The following is a 19,772-nucleotide window of genomic DNA, read 5'->3' as shown; positions in this document are numbered from 1 at the left end:
TCATTATATTTTACAACAACAACAATAAAAAAATAAACATTTCACTAATAATGCGTTTTTGGCAGTTTCAGATATTATTTCATCGGAGACTATGGTATTTCCTGAACATTTTATATTTCACCCCTCTTTAAAATGTCTGGTGTCCTTTAGGGCAATCTGACTCATAACGGATCTTATGGTTTAATACTATATGGCTACTGGAGCCCCCTAACCTGTTGTTTTTCAAGTAGACCATAGAAATTCGCTTGAATTCATAAGTCGTCAAAGTAGGACCTGTGAAAAGTCGGGTCCGAAACGACCTAACCTGGAGATGTGGCAAAAGATGAACGAGCGTGATGACCAGCAACCACTTCACTCTTAACAACACATGCTTGTCAAAAGCAGTGTGTGTTTAACCTAAATTAGGGGGGGTGCCTACTAAGTATGGAAAAGTACTATTTTCTGTTATGTTAGATCTTCACCGGAAAAAAAAACAAAAAAAAAACATATTTTTGTACATGATGTTTAACCCAAGCTGGAAAAATCTTCGAGTTACTAACTAGGGAAACGGATATTCCGACTTCCTACTTGCCATTGAATGCAGCAATATTGTAGATTTGTATTCACCTTGTGTACGAGAAAATGCTTTATTTGCTTTCATACAACTACTACAACGTACACTCCTTCCTTTCTTTCCACTACTACTGCTACTACTACTACTAATAAAAATAATATTAATTCATGTATTTTAACAAGTATTTTCTGTTTGAATATCAGGAAATAAAGTTGGAGAATAAATGAATTATAACAACAAAATATATTTTACTATGTTTTATTGATTTATTTACAAAAGGTTGTGAAAACAGATAAATACAGATCTCCTCAGTAGCGTATAGGGTATACTCTTTTACGGATACACAAACATACTCTCTCATTCAAACTCATGCTCAGCAACTAATACACTTCTTAATATGTACTGTATATAATATAGGCCATCATCCAGACACCTTCACTGGAACCACTACATTCAGAGCAAAGAAAAACTGAATGCTGCGGGCTAGGCTGAGGCTGGATGTGATGGGAAATATAAAAGTGATGCATCTGTGATAAATAAAGGCTTTAAACAATTGCAAAAAAAAAAACAACAAAAAAAAAAACCCCACATTGGACCATTTGGAATGTAATAAATACAACTGACTTCAAATTAATAAACTGTAACTTTAACATCTTAAAAAACACAAGGATGAGATGAGATTTAGAATATTGGCTACATAGTCCTCCTTCATTCATCTTTTAAAGCGCTTCCACATTATACAAGCTCCTGATCAGAACAGAGGGTGTAAACATTACATATTGAGAGGATTTCTGGATTTATTTTCACCAGAATCATTAGAAAATGTGTGACTTTAAATTCTAAATGTCTCCATATCCTTCTGATAAGACGAGCGCCTCATGCATCCCCTGTGTCTGCGACCTGCTCTCGATCTTCCTTAGTGTCCGAACACTCAGATGGGATGAAGCAGCCTGAGTCTCTGGGACAGTCGCTGTCTTCTTCCTGCTGGGCGTGGGATGATTTCTGCTCCTCTCCGTTGTTCATATCATCCCCTGGAGCCAGAAACGAAAACAAATTCAATACAAAAATAATATTAGAGATAAAGGGTTCTGCCCACATATGAGAAGATAACATCTGTGGCAAGTCAGTGGAAACTGATCGTTAATCTCTTTCATTTAACCTTTTTCTGCTACAGCAACGTGTTTTATTTCTTGAGTAAAGTATGTCTGAAAGTGCAGCTTTTTGGTTCTGGAAAATCAATGGGATAATTAATCACCATATTTAGCATCTTTTTCTCCCTCTTCAAACACGGACCGTTCCTCAGTTTTATGGTTTGTCAGAAGCTCCTAATCCCCCTCACCATAGCTAACCTAATGGAGCACAACTTGATTAAATTAGTGCCATTTCATCCATGTCAACAAGCTTGGCAGTGTCGTTCCTGCAGCAGCAGCTGCCATCTGTTGGGGCTCATGCTGTCACCCAATCAAACAAACAACCATCAATGGCTTCCACTCTGCCTCAGTCACATTTTTGCTGAGTTACATTCAATACAACTCTATCAGGATGCCACAACCTACACTTGTGAATACTGTAGTTCTCTGATTCACAAGCGAGCACAGGTTTTGTTCTCAGAGCTGCACGATAATCAGCCCTCCTGGTTAGAGACATCACATTACAAGAACACCTTCTGTCCTCTTAAGCACATTCTGTCTGACTGACAGGAAATCACGGTAAGCCATGTGCATAGTGCCTCACAAGCAGAGGCATGGCCTGAGCTAGAGATGATTGAAAAACTATAGTTTCAGTTCTTTTCCTAAAACAACACAGTTTCTGATAAAGTAATGAGACCTTATCTGCAGCGCAAATGCTGATTAAATCCATAAACCCTAAAACTTAGAATTGCCAGTGACATCATACTGTATGACTCTTATGCTTCAGAATTGTGAGGTTACCAACAATCTTCTTGAGTTTTACAGTGATCTGTACACTGTGGGCTAAAGTTTTTTTTTTTTTTTTCTTAAACTTGATGGGTCAGATCAAGAGGATGATTGCTCGGGATGCTCCTGACCTTCTACGTAGCGGCACTCAGCGGCAGCAAGCAACCTCTGCCTGTGCTCAGGGTCCTTGACGTTCAGCTCTATCAGGTGCTTCTCCTGCAGGTGCAGCAAGTCCTCCACGGTCTGGTAGCCGTTCAGCAACAGGGCAGAGGCATACTCCTGAAACAAAGCACTTCATTAAAGGGATGGTTGAGATTCTTTTAAAGTGTGGTTAAGTTATAACAAGGTGATCAGATTTAAAAAATAAAATTACAACGTAACAAATAAAATAAGATCTTTATTACAGATACCCTTTAGAAGTTGGTTATTTTTAGATGAGAAACTAGGATAATCCCAACATATGCTTATAAATATTAATGCTTCTTCAATTATTTGACTAATTTACTCAGCAGACGAAATGATGAAATTACTATATTTGGCAAACAAAAAAAACAAAAACAAAACTATTTTTACTTGGAGCTAAAAGCCCATACAACTGAAGAAACGCACATTTAACCGGTGATCATCTCTCCCTCCTCATCATTCTCAGTTCATGCAGTTCTTGCCTCATTTAGTTTCCCTGTTACTGATTGCTTTATTTTTTGCGAGGAACTTTCATATGTCCAAACTGTATAGACAAACACCCCTCAGCCTGAAAGTCTGTGTTCACATATCACAACAACAAATTAACTATTAACTAGCTCTGTAAATATAAATCAAATGTCACCAATCAATCGTAAAACATCTTACTTTGGACACTGTAGCTCCACTTTTCTAATTCTGGAAGTAATTTTCCCTCTCTCCCTCACTCAGCCGCAGCTACTCCCTGTGCTCCCGTTTTGCTTTTCGTTGTTCTGTACATTCATAAAAGCCTGATTTATTTGCATTTGGGTCCTCACCTTTAGTAAAACCAAACACATCCACGCCTTATTTTTATTACCTGGGCATGGCAAATGTTGACAACACTAGTAACATTTCCTACTGCGAACCAAACCTTCATCACAGCAAGGATCAGCCCAGTCCTAGGGGATGCGCTCAGCTCCTCTTCTACTCTGTATGTAATGTTAATAGCATTGCGACCAGCTACCGTAACAGCTTTCAACCCCTGGCTAATGAAATAACAGTCTACACAAAAATATTTTTGTCATTCACAAAATGCTACAAGCGGAGACATTTCCGGGGACAGCTTTAGCCAGGTCATCTAAAACGAGGACTGTCCCTGGAAATTGGGGATATCTGGTCACCCTAAGTTATACAGGTCCTTCTCAAAATATTATCATATTGTGATAAAGTTCATTATTTTCCATAATGTAATGATGAAAATTTAACATTCATATATTTTAGATTCATTGCACACTAACTGAAATATTTCAGGTCTTTTATTGTCTTAATACGGATGATTTTGGCATACAGCTCATGAAAACCCAAAATTCCTATCTCACAAAATTAGCATATCATTAAAAGGGTCTCTAAACGAGCTATGAACCTAATCATCTGAATCAACGAGTTAACTCTAAACACCTGCAAAAGATTCCTGAGGCCTTTAAAACTCCCAGCCTGGTTCATCACTCAAAACCCCAATCATGGGTAAGACTGCCGACCTGACTGCTGTCCAGAAGGCCACTATTGACACCCTCAAGCAAGAGGGTAAGACACAGAAAGAAATTTCTGAATGAATAGGTTGTTCCCAGAGTGCTGTATCAAGGCACCTCAGTGGGAAGTCTGTGGGAAGGAAAAAGTGTGGCAGAAAACGCTGCACAACGAGAAGAGGTGACCGGACCCTGAGGAAGATTGTGGAGAAGGGCCAATTCCAGACCTTGGGGGACCTGCGGAAGCAGTGGACTGAGTCTGGAGTAGAAACATCCAGAGCCACCGTGCACAGGCATGTGCAGGAAATGGGCTACAGGTGCCGCATTCCCCAGGTCAAGCCACTTTTGAACCAGAAACAGCGGCAGAAGCGCCTGACCTGGGCTACAGAGAAGCAGCACTGGACTGTTGCTCAGTGGTCCAAAGTACTTTTTTCTGATGAAAGCAAATTCTGCATGTCATTCGGAAATCAAGGTGCCAAAGTCTGGAGGAAGACTGGGGAGAAGGAAATGCCAAAATGCCAGAAGTCCAGTGTCAAGTACCCACAGTCAGTGATGGTCTGGGGTGCCGTGTCAGCTGCTGGTGTTGGTCCACTGTGTTTTATCAAGGGCAGGGTCAATGCAGCTAGCTATCAGGAGATTTTGGAGCACTTCATGCTTCCATCTGCTGAAAAGCTTTATGGAGATGAAGATTTCATTTTTCAGCACAACCTGGCACCTGCTCACAGTGCCAAAACCACTGGTAAATGGTTTACTGACCATGGTATCACTGTGCTCAATTGGCCTGCCAACTCTCCTGACCTGAACCCCATAGAGAATCTGTGGGATATTGTGAAGAGAACGTTGAGAGACTCAAGACCCAACACTCTGGATGAGCTAAAGGCCGCTATCGAAGCATCCTGGGCCTCCATAAGACCTCAGCAGTGCCACAGGCTGATTGCCTCCATGCCACGCCGCATTGAAGCAGTCATTTCTGCAAAAGGATTCCCGACCAAGTATTGAGTGCATAACTGTACATGATTATTTGAAGGTTGACGTTTTTTGTATTAAAAACACTTTTCTTTTATTGGTCGGATGAAATATGCTAATTTTGTGAGATAGGAATTTTGGGTTTTCATGAGCTGTATGCCAAAATCATCCGTATTAAGACAATAAAAGACCTGAAATATTTCAGTTATTGTGCAATGAATCTAAAATATATGAATGCTAAATTTTCATCATTACATTATGGAAAATAATGAACTTTATCACAATATGCTAATATTTTGAGAAGGACCTGTAAGTAATTCATGGGGTAACTCTCTTTGCATCTTTAGTATGAAGCCAGATTAGTACTTAAGGCTAAAGCTAATGGTTAGTGCAAGCGGGCTTCTAACATTGTAAAAAATCTCAGCAGTTTATGCGCTCACTATTCATGAACCTTTAAATCTTCATGTTCGCAGTGGATAATTATTTACAGACAAGTATTCATATTTATACAATAGAAAATTGTCAAGAAATACCTGAAACAGTTATTTGGCAGGTAGCAAGCTTTGACCGAAAGCAGATGTCTACTATCTAAAATCAACTCTGATCTAAAAAGGGCCCTGTATTTTATGAACCTTTCAATTGTCGTCACATTTGTTATTGGAAGTTATTTACACAGAAGCCTATTAATCACACAGGAAATGGGGGATGGAGGCAGTGCAACACCAATGAGTGTGAAACAAATACTGAGAAAGGAACACATCAAGGACTTTTGGTTTGTAACCAAAAAGTAAGTCAGAGTAAATAAAATAAAATTACTTTCCCCTAAACCACCACAATATTTTTGCTTCAAATACTGGTTTACATACTCACAACATGTTTCACACAGGAACATTGTTGCGAATAATCATTGGTTTCTGTATAAATAACCACCTGTTATAAATGTGACTTTGGTCTAAAGGTTCATAAAACAGCAGGACGTTTTTCAGATTAGGGTTGGTGTAAGACCGTTTAAGTCTGCTTCGGTCTTGGTCAAAGCTAGCTAAAGCTAGCTAGCAGCTGCTGTAGGTCATTTTATACCTGACTTTTCCATCAATTACCTGGACCTATCTGTAGGCTCTGTAAATAATCATACAGCAAACACAACAAATAAAGGTTCACAACAAATAATAAAGGTTCACAAAATAGTGTTTGCTTAAGCAGCAATGATGTTTTTATGACGGGTGTTGTTTTAATATTGTTGAGGTCTGCATTAGTCTCAGTCATTAGTCTTTGTTACTAAGCAGCAATTATGAGATACAGTTTTGAATTTGACTGATTAACAAAAACCTCTTGTTTAAACATCTAACTTAACTGAAATGTGTTAATTTGTTTTTGTCTAATCAGAATAAGCATTGTTGTATCCTGTTGTCACCTCTAGGTTCAGCCTCTCCAGTAACTCCAGCAGCGTTTTAGGTCGTGGCCTCTTGCAAAGTTTCTGCTGTCTGATCTTTGGAGTTTCCTCTTCTGCTTCTTTTTCCTTCTCCTCTGCCAAAACATCCACATAGATAAACTTAAAGTTGCCCACTTTGTTGTTGAGCATGCCCGTCCAGATGCCCATCGGAGGCTTGCTGATGATGTGGATGATGTCACCAACCTATAAAATAAAAAATAATGTTCATAGAGTTATTTTCTGTCTAAGTCTCCATCTTTGCTGCTTACAACTAGGACAGTTTTGATTGAAGTTACCTTCAGTTTCAGGGAGTCTGTGTCATAAGGACTGGGAACAAAATCGGTGTGGACCCGGGCTCGGCCGCAGAACTGACCCTGATAGGATACGTCCTCCTCCAGTTTCAGGCTGTCCCTCTGACCGGAACTGTTGGACTCACTAGTGATTCCACCTGAACCGGCAAATGCATCATAAATACACAGCTTTGTTTCTTACTCTTTACTCTGCATGGATCAGGTGCTGACACTCACTGGAGGAGCTCTGGCCGCTGCAAAGACTCTCCAAGGAGTTGCTCGTCTTTGTTGAGCTTTTCTCAACTGGTGGACTGCTTTCCATCTCTGCCTCTGGGTCTTTGTCTGTGTCATCCCCCTGGAACAAACAACAAAAAAAGAAATCAGAAGGAGCTGAAAGTTCAAACAAGCTAAAACATACAGTGCCAGGTAAAGATGGAGGTTGTGAAACTTTCAAAGCTTATCTCCTAGTCTGTGTGAGAGTATAACATGAAACTGCAGCAGGGTGTTTTTTTTTTCTTTAGTTCAGTGCAGGTCAGAGTAAAATGCAGCACTCTAATGTTGCCTATACCAGCTTCAAGTGTGAGGATGTGGGTTTGTGTGCAAAGAAGATGATAAAGAAGCAGCACTGGGTTGCTGTGGCAGGTAGGAAGGTTTTTTTTATTTATCTGTGTCAGCTGAACTGCTTGTATACACGCATGCAAGGGTGAAAGATTTATTGCAGTTAGTGAAGAAGGCATCTTAAAAGTGACTCACTGTCTCCTCTGAAAGAGACTTGGCATGCTTTTTGCCCATTTTTCTCCTCATGGTCAGCGAGATCTCCTTCATCTTTTTGCCAATCCCAGCTGATCTGACGGGATCTGGACTGTCACACTCTTCTCTGAGCTGAGGAGAAAAATGGTGGACAGACAGACAGGTTAAATTAAATTAACTGTTAGTATATCTGGTCCATAAACATACATTAAGGTGCATCATTTCCTAATTAAAAGTCATTTTGGCTGCAAATTAGCAGAGTTGTGCAAAGATCAGCACTTTTTGTATCCACTGGACAAAAGCTTTGATGTGATAGTTTTGATTCTTAAGACAAAACATGAATGCGCAAAAAAACCCAAACTTGTTCACTAACCGTAGTTCGAGTTTCCTCTGTTTTGGCAGGTGATGAGTGATTTCTGAGGCCCTCGAACCTGCCGAAGCTTGTGGAACGCTAAAACAGACCCAAAAAAAAGCCTTTTTACTTGAGCAGTTTGTGGGTCTATTTCCTATCATTGTCTGTTAACAAAAGATGAGGAATCCAGGTTAATTTTAGAAGACGACACAAAGACATGTATTCCTGGGCAATTTATACAAGTAATTATATCAAACATTCACTTTTTTTCCACCATTTTCATTTATCTACAAGAGGTACTGGCAGACTTAAACAAAACCACTATACCCGCAGAGAACTGGTCTTGCACTTATGGCTTGCTGGCACTCCCAAATTTTCATAAAACTAAAAGTCATCATAATCTCTCCCAAACCTACTATCCCCCACCCCCCAACACGCATCATCCCATGAGCAGAGCACCAAAATAATCATATAAATGATTAATCCTTGGAAATCCTGGTTAAATATGAGCTTCATGCTCCTAGACAGCTGTCCGGGAGATTGAGTTAATGTAGCAGAAACTGCTTAGATTTGTGCAGCCCTGCCAGCGATTACATGAACAGAACAAATTGTTTTTTTACAATGGAACAATACTCACTTGCAGAGTTTGGATAATTGTATTTTTTATTTTACCTAATTTACACTGTAACATGGGAAATATTTTATGCAAATTACACTTCTATTCATTAAGACAAGAATGATACTAAGTCAATTTAAAATGGGATTTACTAACAAAAAACCATTTTTCTTCACCTGAGCTACTTACAAATTGTCCCAGCAGCATTTTCAGTTAGGTTTAGTGTTTTAACATACCTTCGGTTTGTTGCTCCTTGCTTTGTCTGACACATTAGATGCTGCTCTTTGTAACATTTTCAGCGTTTTCTTTTTTCTTGCTGCTCTGACCAGTCCCTTCTCTTTTGTTATCTCAACCTCACCGATCTGACAGTGATGTGTTAACTGACTCACAATGACAGTCTGATGAGCTGACTGGGCCACTTCCTCACAAAACACAGGATGTGAGGCTATGTCTTTCACTGCAGTATTGCTTTGAAATGGAAAACACAAATGCTTGAGTGTGCATTTTGTGGCCCTCTGAAAAAAAAAAAAAAAAAACTGTGAACCACTTCCAGGAACAGCTCCGTTTGGGCTTTTTTACTGCAGTGTTTGTTTTTTGATATAATTTAGGATAACTTAATGAGAATGAGCTTATGTCACGTCAGCTACCAGTGTTGTGTTGCTGTGGTTAATCCACACAGAGTTGGGCCTGTAATTTCACTAAGTAAAAGTCAGTCACGTAACCGCTGTTGGTCATGTAGGTTATAATGTGATTATGACCTCAGTGCCAAAAAATCTCACGCAGTCTCATTTCAGCACAAAAACAGAAAATGTATTAAAAAGATATTATTCTTCCTAAAAATATTTCTTTTTATCAACAAAGGGGAAGTGGATGATGGTAAATGATGCTGGAGTAACACATCATTTCTTAATGTGGGGTAAGGGCTTTAGAGGAAGTGCTTACGGCAGAGGAACATCTCAAAGTAGCAACTTTGTCATGTCGAAACACTTTCTGGGGCTTTGCGCTATTAATTTCATATCCTAGCTTGGAAGAACATTACACACAATCAATCCTGATTTTAGTTGTTGGGTTCAAAAGATTAAAATACCCAGACTGAAGGTCTTCCTGGAGACTGTGAGAAAGCTTGTGTTTTACTAATGAACCTGCCTCTGTGTCAGTAATTGCTCTCATCTCATCATGGGGGGATTTGTTGCAGTGTTTACATTGCAGACAGTTTCATTTGGTTACTTGCACAAAAGGATATTCAACAGACAAAACCACTGCCTAATCCCTCCATCTTTCAATCAATCATAAATGTGGATGCAGTGAAATGGAAGCTCAGAAAAATTTGACTTCTTGCACACATATGCTAACATTTTACACTCAGACCAAAACCATACAGAGGGCCTTCATCATGACATTAGAGTGAAGTGAAATTATCCTATCTTCCACAGATTTTGCGCCCCAGACTGTCAGAACCTACATTTTAATGAAGAGTTTCTAATCATACGCAAGACATTTTCTAATGTTCCATGTCGCTGCATGGAACATATAAGAACCATACACTGTAGGCAAAGATGGACAATGAGCTCTAAACCTCTATATAGGATAATGTTTTCATCTTTGTTGTCTCTTCTAATATGTTAAGCTTTTGACTACTGCTTTGTGTGACACGTGGTGAATCCTGCACGTGCTCACTGGCCATCAGCGAAGGTCAGGCTCTAAGAAATGTCAATTGCTTGCAAGGGCAATCCCCTCCTGGCTCCGTCTGGACTATTGTATGGTATTAGCAGCAAGTAATCACTATGCAAAGGCAAAATCCACAGTTAATGCTCCATTCAAAATGGATTATTGGTTCAGTTAAAATGTCTATATGTTCATCTCGTGTATACGTTGCCTTGCAATAGTATTCATTGATTTCTTTTCCCACATTTTATGACAATTTTATTACAATTAAAAACCTTAATATATTTCATTGGGTTTTGTTAAGTGAACACAATGTAGCACATAAGCAGATTCTCTGATTCCCACAGCATGATGCTGCCACTGACTACTTTCACGGTTGGGATGATGTGTTCTGGGTGAGAGGTGGTGTTAGCTTTCCACTACACACTGAGCTTTGTGTGTAGGCCAAAAAAGCAACATTTTGGTTATTCTCCAACAAACCTCCGAGGCCTTCAGAGAGCAGATGGATTTATACTGAGATGAATTTACACACAGATCCTCTCTATTTAATTATTGATCGAATTCTGAAGGCAATTATCTATCACAAACAATCGCAATATGAATCATTGGTGTTTGTGGTTGTAACATGAAGAAACATCAAAGACCTTATGCTTGCCCAGCACTGTAGTTTGTTCTATTTTTTGTGACTTGGGTTTTTACTTGACTTTAGTTACTGGACATGGTTTGAAGTTAGATGAACAATATTACTCATTGCTTACATTTGGCTCTGATTGATCCACCTCAGTGATAGATCGTGGCACCTTTGCGAGAAGCTGACAGCTCCGCTTTAGGCTTCCATTCTGGTCTGACACCAGCTGTTGCCTTCCATCCCCCTCCTTCACATGTAGCATGGCGAATTCGTGGGGGAGCATGCGATACTCTGTGAGGGGCCAGCGGCAGGTGTGCTCTATGGTCCCCCAGGCAGGGCTACTATCCCCTGGGTTGCTCCAGCGCTGGTGGTGGGTGGGCGTCGCTCCTCCAGGTAGACTAACCATGTCAGCACAGCGGCCCAGGGTTGTGCTCTCCTGAGCAGGGAGGGTGGAGGATTTGCCGAGGTACAACATCCTATCCGACCTAGATGAGTATGGCACATCCAAATAGTGTGGTCCCAAGGGTGGACTTGTTGTTCGTGGTGGAGAACACACTGAAAGAGAAGGAGAAAAGCCAAAAATATTTGTGAAAAATAGTATCATGAATAACAAGAAACACAGCAGACATGTCAGGGACCAAGTGGTGAAGAAGTTTAAAGCAGGGTTAGGTTATAAATATCCCAGGCTTATTTACCATCTCACAGAACACTTTAATCCATCATCTAAAAATAAAAAGAGTATGACACAACTGCAGACCTACTAAGACATGACCATCCACCTGAAGGGACAGGATGGCCATGAGAGCATTAATCAGAGAAGGTGGCAAAAGGCCAAATATAACTGGAGGAGCTGCAGAGATTCATAGCTCAGCTTCATGAATCTGTCCACAGGACAAGTAGTAGTTATGTACCATGGAAGTTTTGCCTCAAAGGAAGAGTGGCAAGAAAAAAGGCATTGTTTAAACAAAGGCATAAAAAGTTTGAAAAGCCATTCAGGGGGCACAGCAAGCATGTAGAAGACTGAACTCTTGTCAGGTGACACCTCACTGCACGGCACCATAAACACAACATCCCCAAGATTAAGCATGGTGGTGGCAGCATCATGCTGTGCAATGCTTTTCTCCAGCAGGGACAGGGAAGTTGGTTAGAGGCAATAGATGGAACTAAATACAGAGCAATACTGGAAGAAAGGTCCTTCAGGACAATGACCCTGAACATACAGCCAGAGCCACAATGGCATGGTTTAGATCAACGCATATTTATGTGTTAGAATGGCCCAGTCAAAGTCCAGACATAAAGTTGATGGTGAAAGATGCTCTCCATCCAATCTAAGCTTGAGCTATTTTGAAGAAGAATGAACAAAATGTTTAGTTCCCGGATTAGCAGAGCTTATAAAGACACATCCCAAAAGACTTTAAGCTATAACTGCAACAAAAGATGGTTTTGCAAAGAAGACTCATGGCGACTGAATACAAAGACGTGCCACAATTTTCTATTTAAAAATATATAAATAAATAAAAAGTATCCCTGTTCTTCTACTACTTGGTGTTGGTCTATTGCAACATGGAAAGGTTCAATGTATCAGAAAAGTAAATCTAAAGTTGGAAATGCGGGTTAGAGGAGAGAATCAGGGGGACTGCTTTATATCCTGAAGCAACATCAAGAAGACAAAAAGAGGACATGTGGCAATGGTCAGTTGGATGAGTCAGTTTTTGTTGTGCTTTTGTTGTATGACTCCTTCTCCAGTGAAAATGTGGAAACACGTTAAAGTCAAGAACTCAAGTGACCTGCTCGCGTGCACACGTTTGCTTGTCTCAGACGTTAGCAAAGAAAGTGAGTCATACAGATGTCAGAAATTACAAAAAGCATAGTTTAGTCAATGAAATACAGAGGAACCCCTGGAAATCCTGATCCCTAATTTTTTTATGCTGTCTCACCTCTGTTGTGACTTTTCTTGGACCCATCTTTCCCACTTCTTCCACCTGGTTTCCTTCCATTCTTTAGGTTCTTTCTGACAGCAGGTTTGGACTCAGTCATCACTCCATTGTTGTGGACACTCTGAAATGACAGAGCAATTTAAAACAATTCCCAAATCTTTCCAAATTCCCACCTTGTCTCTTTGTTGATGGGGTAATGTTCATGTTCTCTTACTTGTCTCTAAGCAGCAGTTTCTGAGTGAGTATTTGTGCTCTACTGTTCCCACGTACAGCAACTTATGAGTGCTGTCACTGCAGCCAGACACCGTCTTAGTGAGGCAGTGAAAACAGCAGCTGATCCAGTTCTGGTAGGCTCTGCTTTGTTTGTTTCTCACTATGATGGCCATTAATCAGACTGGGCACTGCCTGGCCTGGTATAAGGCCTTTAAACCTTCACCACGCCCAAACACATCAATAAAATGCGTCCAGGTCATTATAATGAGAGCAGTACATCCATTAGTACTATCTGCGTTGTATTAAAACCTGATCAGTATACGCTTTAGAAAACCGGGTCAAAATGTCACAAGCAGATGGAACTCCTGTTAATGCAAAATGAACTTGTTTTTGGTTTGCCACACAATATCAGCTCCAGCAGCGACATATCAACCATCAGGTCGGCATGGGGTCAGTAAAGATCTGTGATTATTAATTGCTATATTAGCATCAATAGTGTCATCTCTGCTCACATTCTTATTGCATTTTGAAATGTCTGCTTGCTATGGTTTTTAAGCAATTAAGCTGTCAAAGAAACAAAATGCACCAATATTTATATGACAGTGATACATTTAAAACGCCTCTGTTTAGTTAGATTTTTATTCTTGTATTTCTCTTACCTGATTTGTTTGTTGTTTCTCTTTTTTCTTTGTACCAGTGTGATGCCCTCCTTTACCTCCTTTTTTATCTGTTCGGTGCTTCGGCTTTCGCATCTCTACAAGGACAAAATGTTTCAGGATAACTTCGGGAGGTGGAAAGATATCATAATATTCCCTGATAAAAAAAATTAAAGTTCAACAGTAATACTGTCATACCTATTCTACACCAGTAGGGGGTGACAATGTCAGCATTAACAGCACACAAGTTCAAAAGAAGGATCACAGAAGCTTGGGCTACGATCCCAGTCACAGATTAAAAGTTTATTAGAAATAAATTCAGGAGAAACAGAGAGTTGTGAAAAGATCCATAAAATTTCTGCTGTTGTTTTTGTTGTTTCTAGCACTGGAAGCAAAAGTGGGAATTTTTAATATAAGCCTCGGTATCATCATTTATAATAGAAATACCACAAACATAGCTTTAAAAAATATTCCCAATGGAATGCATTATTCAAATCATACTTGCCACCAAAAATAAAGTCTGCATGTGGATGTGAGGTGCAAGCACAGCAGAAAATCTTACTTCTGCAACATATCCATGTTAGCTTAGGCAGGCCCTAAACATTTGGTAGATTCTCCCTTTATATCAGAACTTGACACTCTAACCTGTGAACAAATAGTCCTGTGGTTGTAAATACTATGAAATGGTGTTCCTTGTCTGTGTTATGAGGTTTCCTATTTTTAACCATCTACAGATTGTTTTATGCACTCTGAAATTAACCATTTTCTTTACTGTATCTGACAAAGCTGGTTATAACAAATCCCAAAATCATAGATTTAAGGTTTGGTGCATTACATAAAACTTTCTGAAGGATGATTGTAAGTGTCTCTTTAGCCCCTTTTAAGTAATTTGTTACATATTATCAAACATGAAATATAACAGTAACAGCTTATTATTTGATATTTTTTGCCACATTTTCACATACAATTACTGCACATTTTGGACTTTTTCGTCAAGCTTACAGTCTGGATGAATGCTAAGCTACACTTTGGATTAGCATAACCTATATTTTATTTTTACCTTCGTTATGATTGTTGGTGAGGTGGATTAAATCTTCTCGGCTCCTGGCGTGCTGCCACGCTGCAGTATTACAGGCGGAGTTATCTGCAGTGGAGAGCGGCAAAGACTAAGGAACTGATGTGAAAAGTGAGGCCACATGGGGCCACGTCAGCCTGACTCAACTACAACCGGACAAGTAGCCAAGGTTACAACACTGCATGTGTGTATCAAACCCATCACACATTTTTTACACACCTGGTAAAGATAGGTTAAACGTTCTAAAATAAACTCATCTTTTATTGCAGTACTATCATCTCAAACTGACTTTTGTATTCAAGTCTTCAATTTGAGTACATTAATTCAGTCTGCAAAGAAATCACAGACAAGAAATTGCTTTTACTAAATAACCAGTATCACATTTATTAGGAACCCTGCTGTCAACACTTTTCAGATCCCCTGTTAGTAATGAAACACTATTTAGTTCTCTACTATAACATTTCTTAAATCTGTAACCCAAAAAGCCCTGTTTGAATAATCTCTTTTGGATCATCCAGAGTTCTGGATCCTCTTTTTTGCTCCAGGATTTAGGTCTGGAGACTGTGATGGTCAAGATGACGGCGCGTGGTGGACGGAAAATTTTGGGTCCTCCTAAAGAATTGGTTGTCTCAGTAATTATTTTTTTTTGTACTGACTGCGGATATAAGCGAGTTTGGGTAGTCGTTATTTTTTTTTGTAGCCATTTTTTTAAGTAAACGGATGTACACAAATGCATGACATGTTCTTATGTCTATCCCATCTTGACAAGTAGCTTGGCAAAATAGGTCTGTGTGTCATATTTATATCACAACAAAAAAGTAAGTCATTGAGTCCAAATTAAAGGTTCCTAGATAATCTGATCAAGCTAAGGCACTAAAGTTTAAATTTCCAAAATGCTTCAGTTTTATGTATTTGGCTGGAACTGTTAGGGGTATTTTGTAATGTGGGATTCTTGCATGATTGGAGCCATTAAAAATATGTACTCAAATTAAAGGTTGGATTTTCAACAATACTCACCCAGTGTTTCATTGTCTGACAGAGACTTTGATATATGTGTTCTGAAAGGAAAGGAAAGGACATGGAATATTATGCACTTCCATCTAGATGAATTATTGTAATATTTGTACATTGCATTTGCTGACCTATGTAAACACAAGAACAAGGGACTTAAAATGTCATCACCAGAGAGAATGCACATGTTGTTTCAAGATGTGGTAATGTTTTCTTCTGTTTACAGAGACAACAGTATGAGAACAGAGTATTGTGTCTTCAAAGCCAAAGAAGTAAAGTTGGTGAGGCAACTGGGATCTTGAATCCGCTTAGTTTAACTGACCCAAAGCCCCATAATCTACCTCCTGCTGGCCTGACAATCTGCAAGGCCTTTCTTTTAAAAAGAAAAAGGCAAAAGCTTCCGCTGAAGCTGGAAAATAAAAATAAAAACATTAAGCTTACTGTTACAGTTGTGCCGTCAGTCCCTCGTGTTTAAGTGGGGCAGTGTTTCAAACCAAGAGAATCAAGTGACGGCAGGAGGAGCTCTGTTGATGTTACTTTCTGTTTTTGCTACAGGGAGGTTTTATAGAATTAAGTCCACAGGGAAAACAAACAATTAGCTTCTCAAGCCTATTATTCTTCAATGGAAAGGCCCTTTCACTTGCAGGACTGGCTTTTTTGGACAGATTTACATGTGCATTCCACAACAAAGCCACAATAGATGGACAGAAGCCTAAAGTCATGGCAGGATTACACTGTTTTTAACCCAATTCTATTCTATGTGTATGATAGAATGATATTAATATTGTAAATTAGATTCAAGATAAAAATATATAATGAAGAGCATGTGGTATAATGTTGCATGCTTGTTCTGATGAGCTTACCTTCTATTCTTTTTATTGGAGTTGACCCCATATGTCTGCTGCATATCCTGTAAGGAAATGAAGCACTTTGGTGTTTAAAAATCACTTTTAAACAAACAACTTTGTAAAGCTTTGATGGATTTGGTTCAATAAATTGAACATGAGGAGTACTTGATTTACTAGCTTAATTTACACATTGAAGAAAATCTGACCTCTGTGGCAGCTGTCAGGCAGATATTTTTATCATTTCATAATCAGCTTTTTGCTGTTGAAAGTCTGCTTGTTGAGACTTTACAAAGGCCAGTAATTCACAGATTTGACCCCAACCCTGTCCAACCACGCCCACCGGCCCTGTTACAGACACGTTTGAGGTTTTAATGAAACACTGGCCCGCTCACCATAGATATGGACCTTCCAGAGCCTCTCCACCTTGTGTTGTCATTCAGCAGGACTGCTGGGCTACAGGAGCGGCTGCAGGAGCGGCTGGACGACCGGCTGGGGATGGGCAGGGGGGGGGCATCAGTGGAGCTCTGGACCACCTCATACAGGCTGTCTATAGAACCCTCCTGATGATAGGTGAACAAGAGAGAAATGCAGGAAAACTGATTAATGAATGTGTTTTATTAGCTATGATGGATAAAGGTGTAATCAAGCATTTTATTTGATTTCACCTTAATTCTGTCATATCAGAGTCAGTTTTACAAACATCATTTCTAGACTAGAAACTGTTACATTTCTGGATATATTTTGAAAAGGTTGTATTGGATGATTTGGAGATCATAACTGAAGTAGAAAGTAATGACAATTCTAGAAACTTTGCTGCACACAGACAAGACGAGACAATAAGGGGGGTACTTCTGACCTGCATGTTTAGATGTTTCCTGCCCCAACACACCTGAATCAGACCAATTAGTTATTAGCAAGATTATGCTGAACTTGGTCATTGCACCACCACCAACCTATAGCTCCATTTCATGACAACCTCCTTCCATTCAAGCAAACCTTCTAGGCCCCATGTTCTGAACCTTCACATATTACTTCATTTCTCTTAGTTGTTAAGTATTTGGATGAGATATGTTGGTAATAGATTGATATTACCAACCAATAGATTGTATTTATTGGAGTCTCAAAACTATGTTTCCTTCTACCCGACTTGGAATAGATTATAGAAACTTATCAGTAGTTAAAGTTGGGACAAATTGACCCCAAGGTGGGGTCATATTGACATATGAATGTTACGAAACATCCTGGGTAGACGGCTCTTTTCATACCTGAGGTGATTTGACCATGGAGTGTTGGAAACATATCTAAAACATGCTCTGGCTGGCTCTGGAGGCACCAAACTGCTTACTTCTGTACTCATGATGGACAGTGTTGTTTGTCTTTATCACGAGGAAGCAAATTATCAAGATAAGAATCAGCCACCTTGCAGTTTTAACTGTAAACTCCAATTAAAACTGTTAGTATGTTACAAATTATTTTTCTATTGCTGATACTATGGGAGTATAACTCAATGCTACATTTACCTTCTAAAATATGATTGAACCCAGTTATTCTCTACTGTTTCAGCAGCAGTTATACTACAGAATAACAGCCTGTTTTATATTGGGTCAGTTTTATTTTCAGGTCTGTTTTTCATTCCTGTGAGGGTCCAACTGCATGCTATGAGAGTTTAATACTCAAACTGTAAAGATATTTTCAAATACTTTTCATCATTGTCACAATAGATGCCAAAAAACTCTCGTAATAAAATTTTAAGTCCATAACATCCATCCCTACTATGTACATGAAACTTTAGGGTGCTGAGTTGTTTTGCCAGTGATGTCGGATTACCAACTCTGAGACTTAACGTGACCACACACATCAACTCAAAACAGTTATAGGTTTAAATAATCTACAAATATAAAACATGACAGATAACTTCAGCTCCATGTATTAAAATGATAACCCTAAGGATGCATGTTGAAGCAGATCCAAAGACATGTTTAAATGTGCTTGTCAAAAATGAATGCAGGGAAGGATTGTGTTTCCTCTGAGCAGATTTCAGATGGATTAATATTTGTCGGTCATGTTTGGATTTCTTCTAGGAACAAATAATGTTCCTCTCCAGCTTATCCTGTCTGTGCATTGATTTGGCATTACTTTGCGAGAAATGCTGACAGTTTCCAAATGGATTTTTAAACTTTGGTTTGCTTTTTTGCATTGTAAACTTTGTTTCAGTTCCACTTTTACATGCATCGCACTTTAGCAACAAAAATAAAAGAATAATCAGTGGGAGTGTTTTAGCCGTTGCACCACAGCAGCTGGGACATCCTCTGAGGCTGTATCATGACTGATTGTGCCTTTACTAATAAAAAATGTCTTGTTTTTTTCCCCTTTAACAGCTATGTATATCTAGATACACAAACAGAAACAGAATGCAACGTGTAATATTCCTTCTGCAGAGAACAATAAAGAAGCATGCTTGGATAAATCCAAAGAAAACAAGTCAGCTTAACATGGTAGTTAAAACATCTCAAACAGCTGAACTACGGACTTAGCAGAAAGAGAAACTGACTTCAGACTTATCTATTTACTGTAGCACAATCACGACTACCCGCAGATGAAAACCAGGACAGTTTTATTGTCTCTGGAGTTACTGTTGGATGCTTTTCAAATGTCTAGCTTTAGTGAAAGTTCCCCATTCGTTGCCCCCATACAAAGTTTAACAGAAGAGTTTGATTTACAGAGGCTTAATATATATTCTTTATGTCTGACCTCCCATCTGCTGCACAACGTTTGCATTTCACACATCTCTGAGCAGTATGTTTGTACAGAAAGTAAATTGAGAGTCTTACCAGTGAAAAGCAGAAAAGGTTCATTTTGGCTGTAATGTGTCCTGCGCGCTTTAGGGAGTCAGATGGAGCAGAAACAGGCAGCTGACAGACAGCCAGAGACTGAGAGACACAACAGCTCAGAGTGAGCCCAGCCCGGGTCGCCTGCTGTCTTCACAGATTATTACCACAGAGAAATCCCTGCTCTAATCCAATAGATGGACCACCATTACTCTATCAGCTGCGGCAGAACACACTGATGACAACAAGCCCCTGCTGCTGCTGGGGCGACAGATTGGGTTTTTGTTTTCAATCTTTTCCCTTTCATTCACTTATTTTTTTTTTAATCTGTTTATATTGTAGGACATAGTA

The 19,772-nt window shown here is 39.4% G+C and overlaps 1 protein-coding gene across 1 annotated transcript; it reads right to left on the bottom strand.

The window, feature by feature from the left end:
- Nucleotides 1–795: 795 nt before the first annotated feature.
- samsn1a (SAM domain, SH3 domain and nuclear localisation signals 1a) lies at nucleotides 796–19,543 on the bottom strand. The gene is made up of 15 exons (XM_047390549.1): nucleotides 19,425–19,543; nucleotides 16,986–17,153; nucleotides 16,609–16,655; nucleotides 15,752–15,792; nucleotides 14,720–14,803; nucleotides 13,663–13,757; nucleotides 12,791–12,911; nucleotides 10,984–11,408; nucleotides 7,966–8,043; nucleotides 7,596–7,724; nucleotides 7,080–7,197; nucleotides 6,849–7,000; nucleotides 6,535–6,756; nucleotides 2,601–2,748; nucleotides 796–1,584 (listed from the first exon to the last, which is right to left on the bottom strand). Exons 1-15 carry the CDS (start codon nucleotides 19,446–19,448, stop codon nucleotides 1,430–1,432), a joined length of 2,007 nt encoding a protein of 668 aa, XP_047246505.1. The 5' UTR covers nucleotides 19,449–19,543; the 3' UTR covers nucleotides 796–1,429.
- Between the last annotated feature and the right edge of the window lie 229 nt (nucleotides 19,544–19,772).

This window comes from Girardinichthys multiradiatus, chromosome 18 (assembly GCF_021462225.1).
Source record: "Girardinichthys multiradiatus isolate DD_20200921_A chromosome 18, DD_fGirMul_XY1, whole genome shotgun sequence".
NCBI classification, from domain to species: domain Eukaryota; kingdom Metazoa; phylum Chordata; class Actinopteri; order Cyprinodontiformes; family Goodeidae; genus Girardinichthys; species Girardinichthys multiradiatus.
The sequence above is the reverse complement of the archived record's forward strand: the minus strand, read 5'-3'. Positions and strand labels throughout refer to the sequence as shown.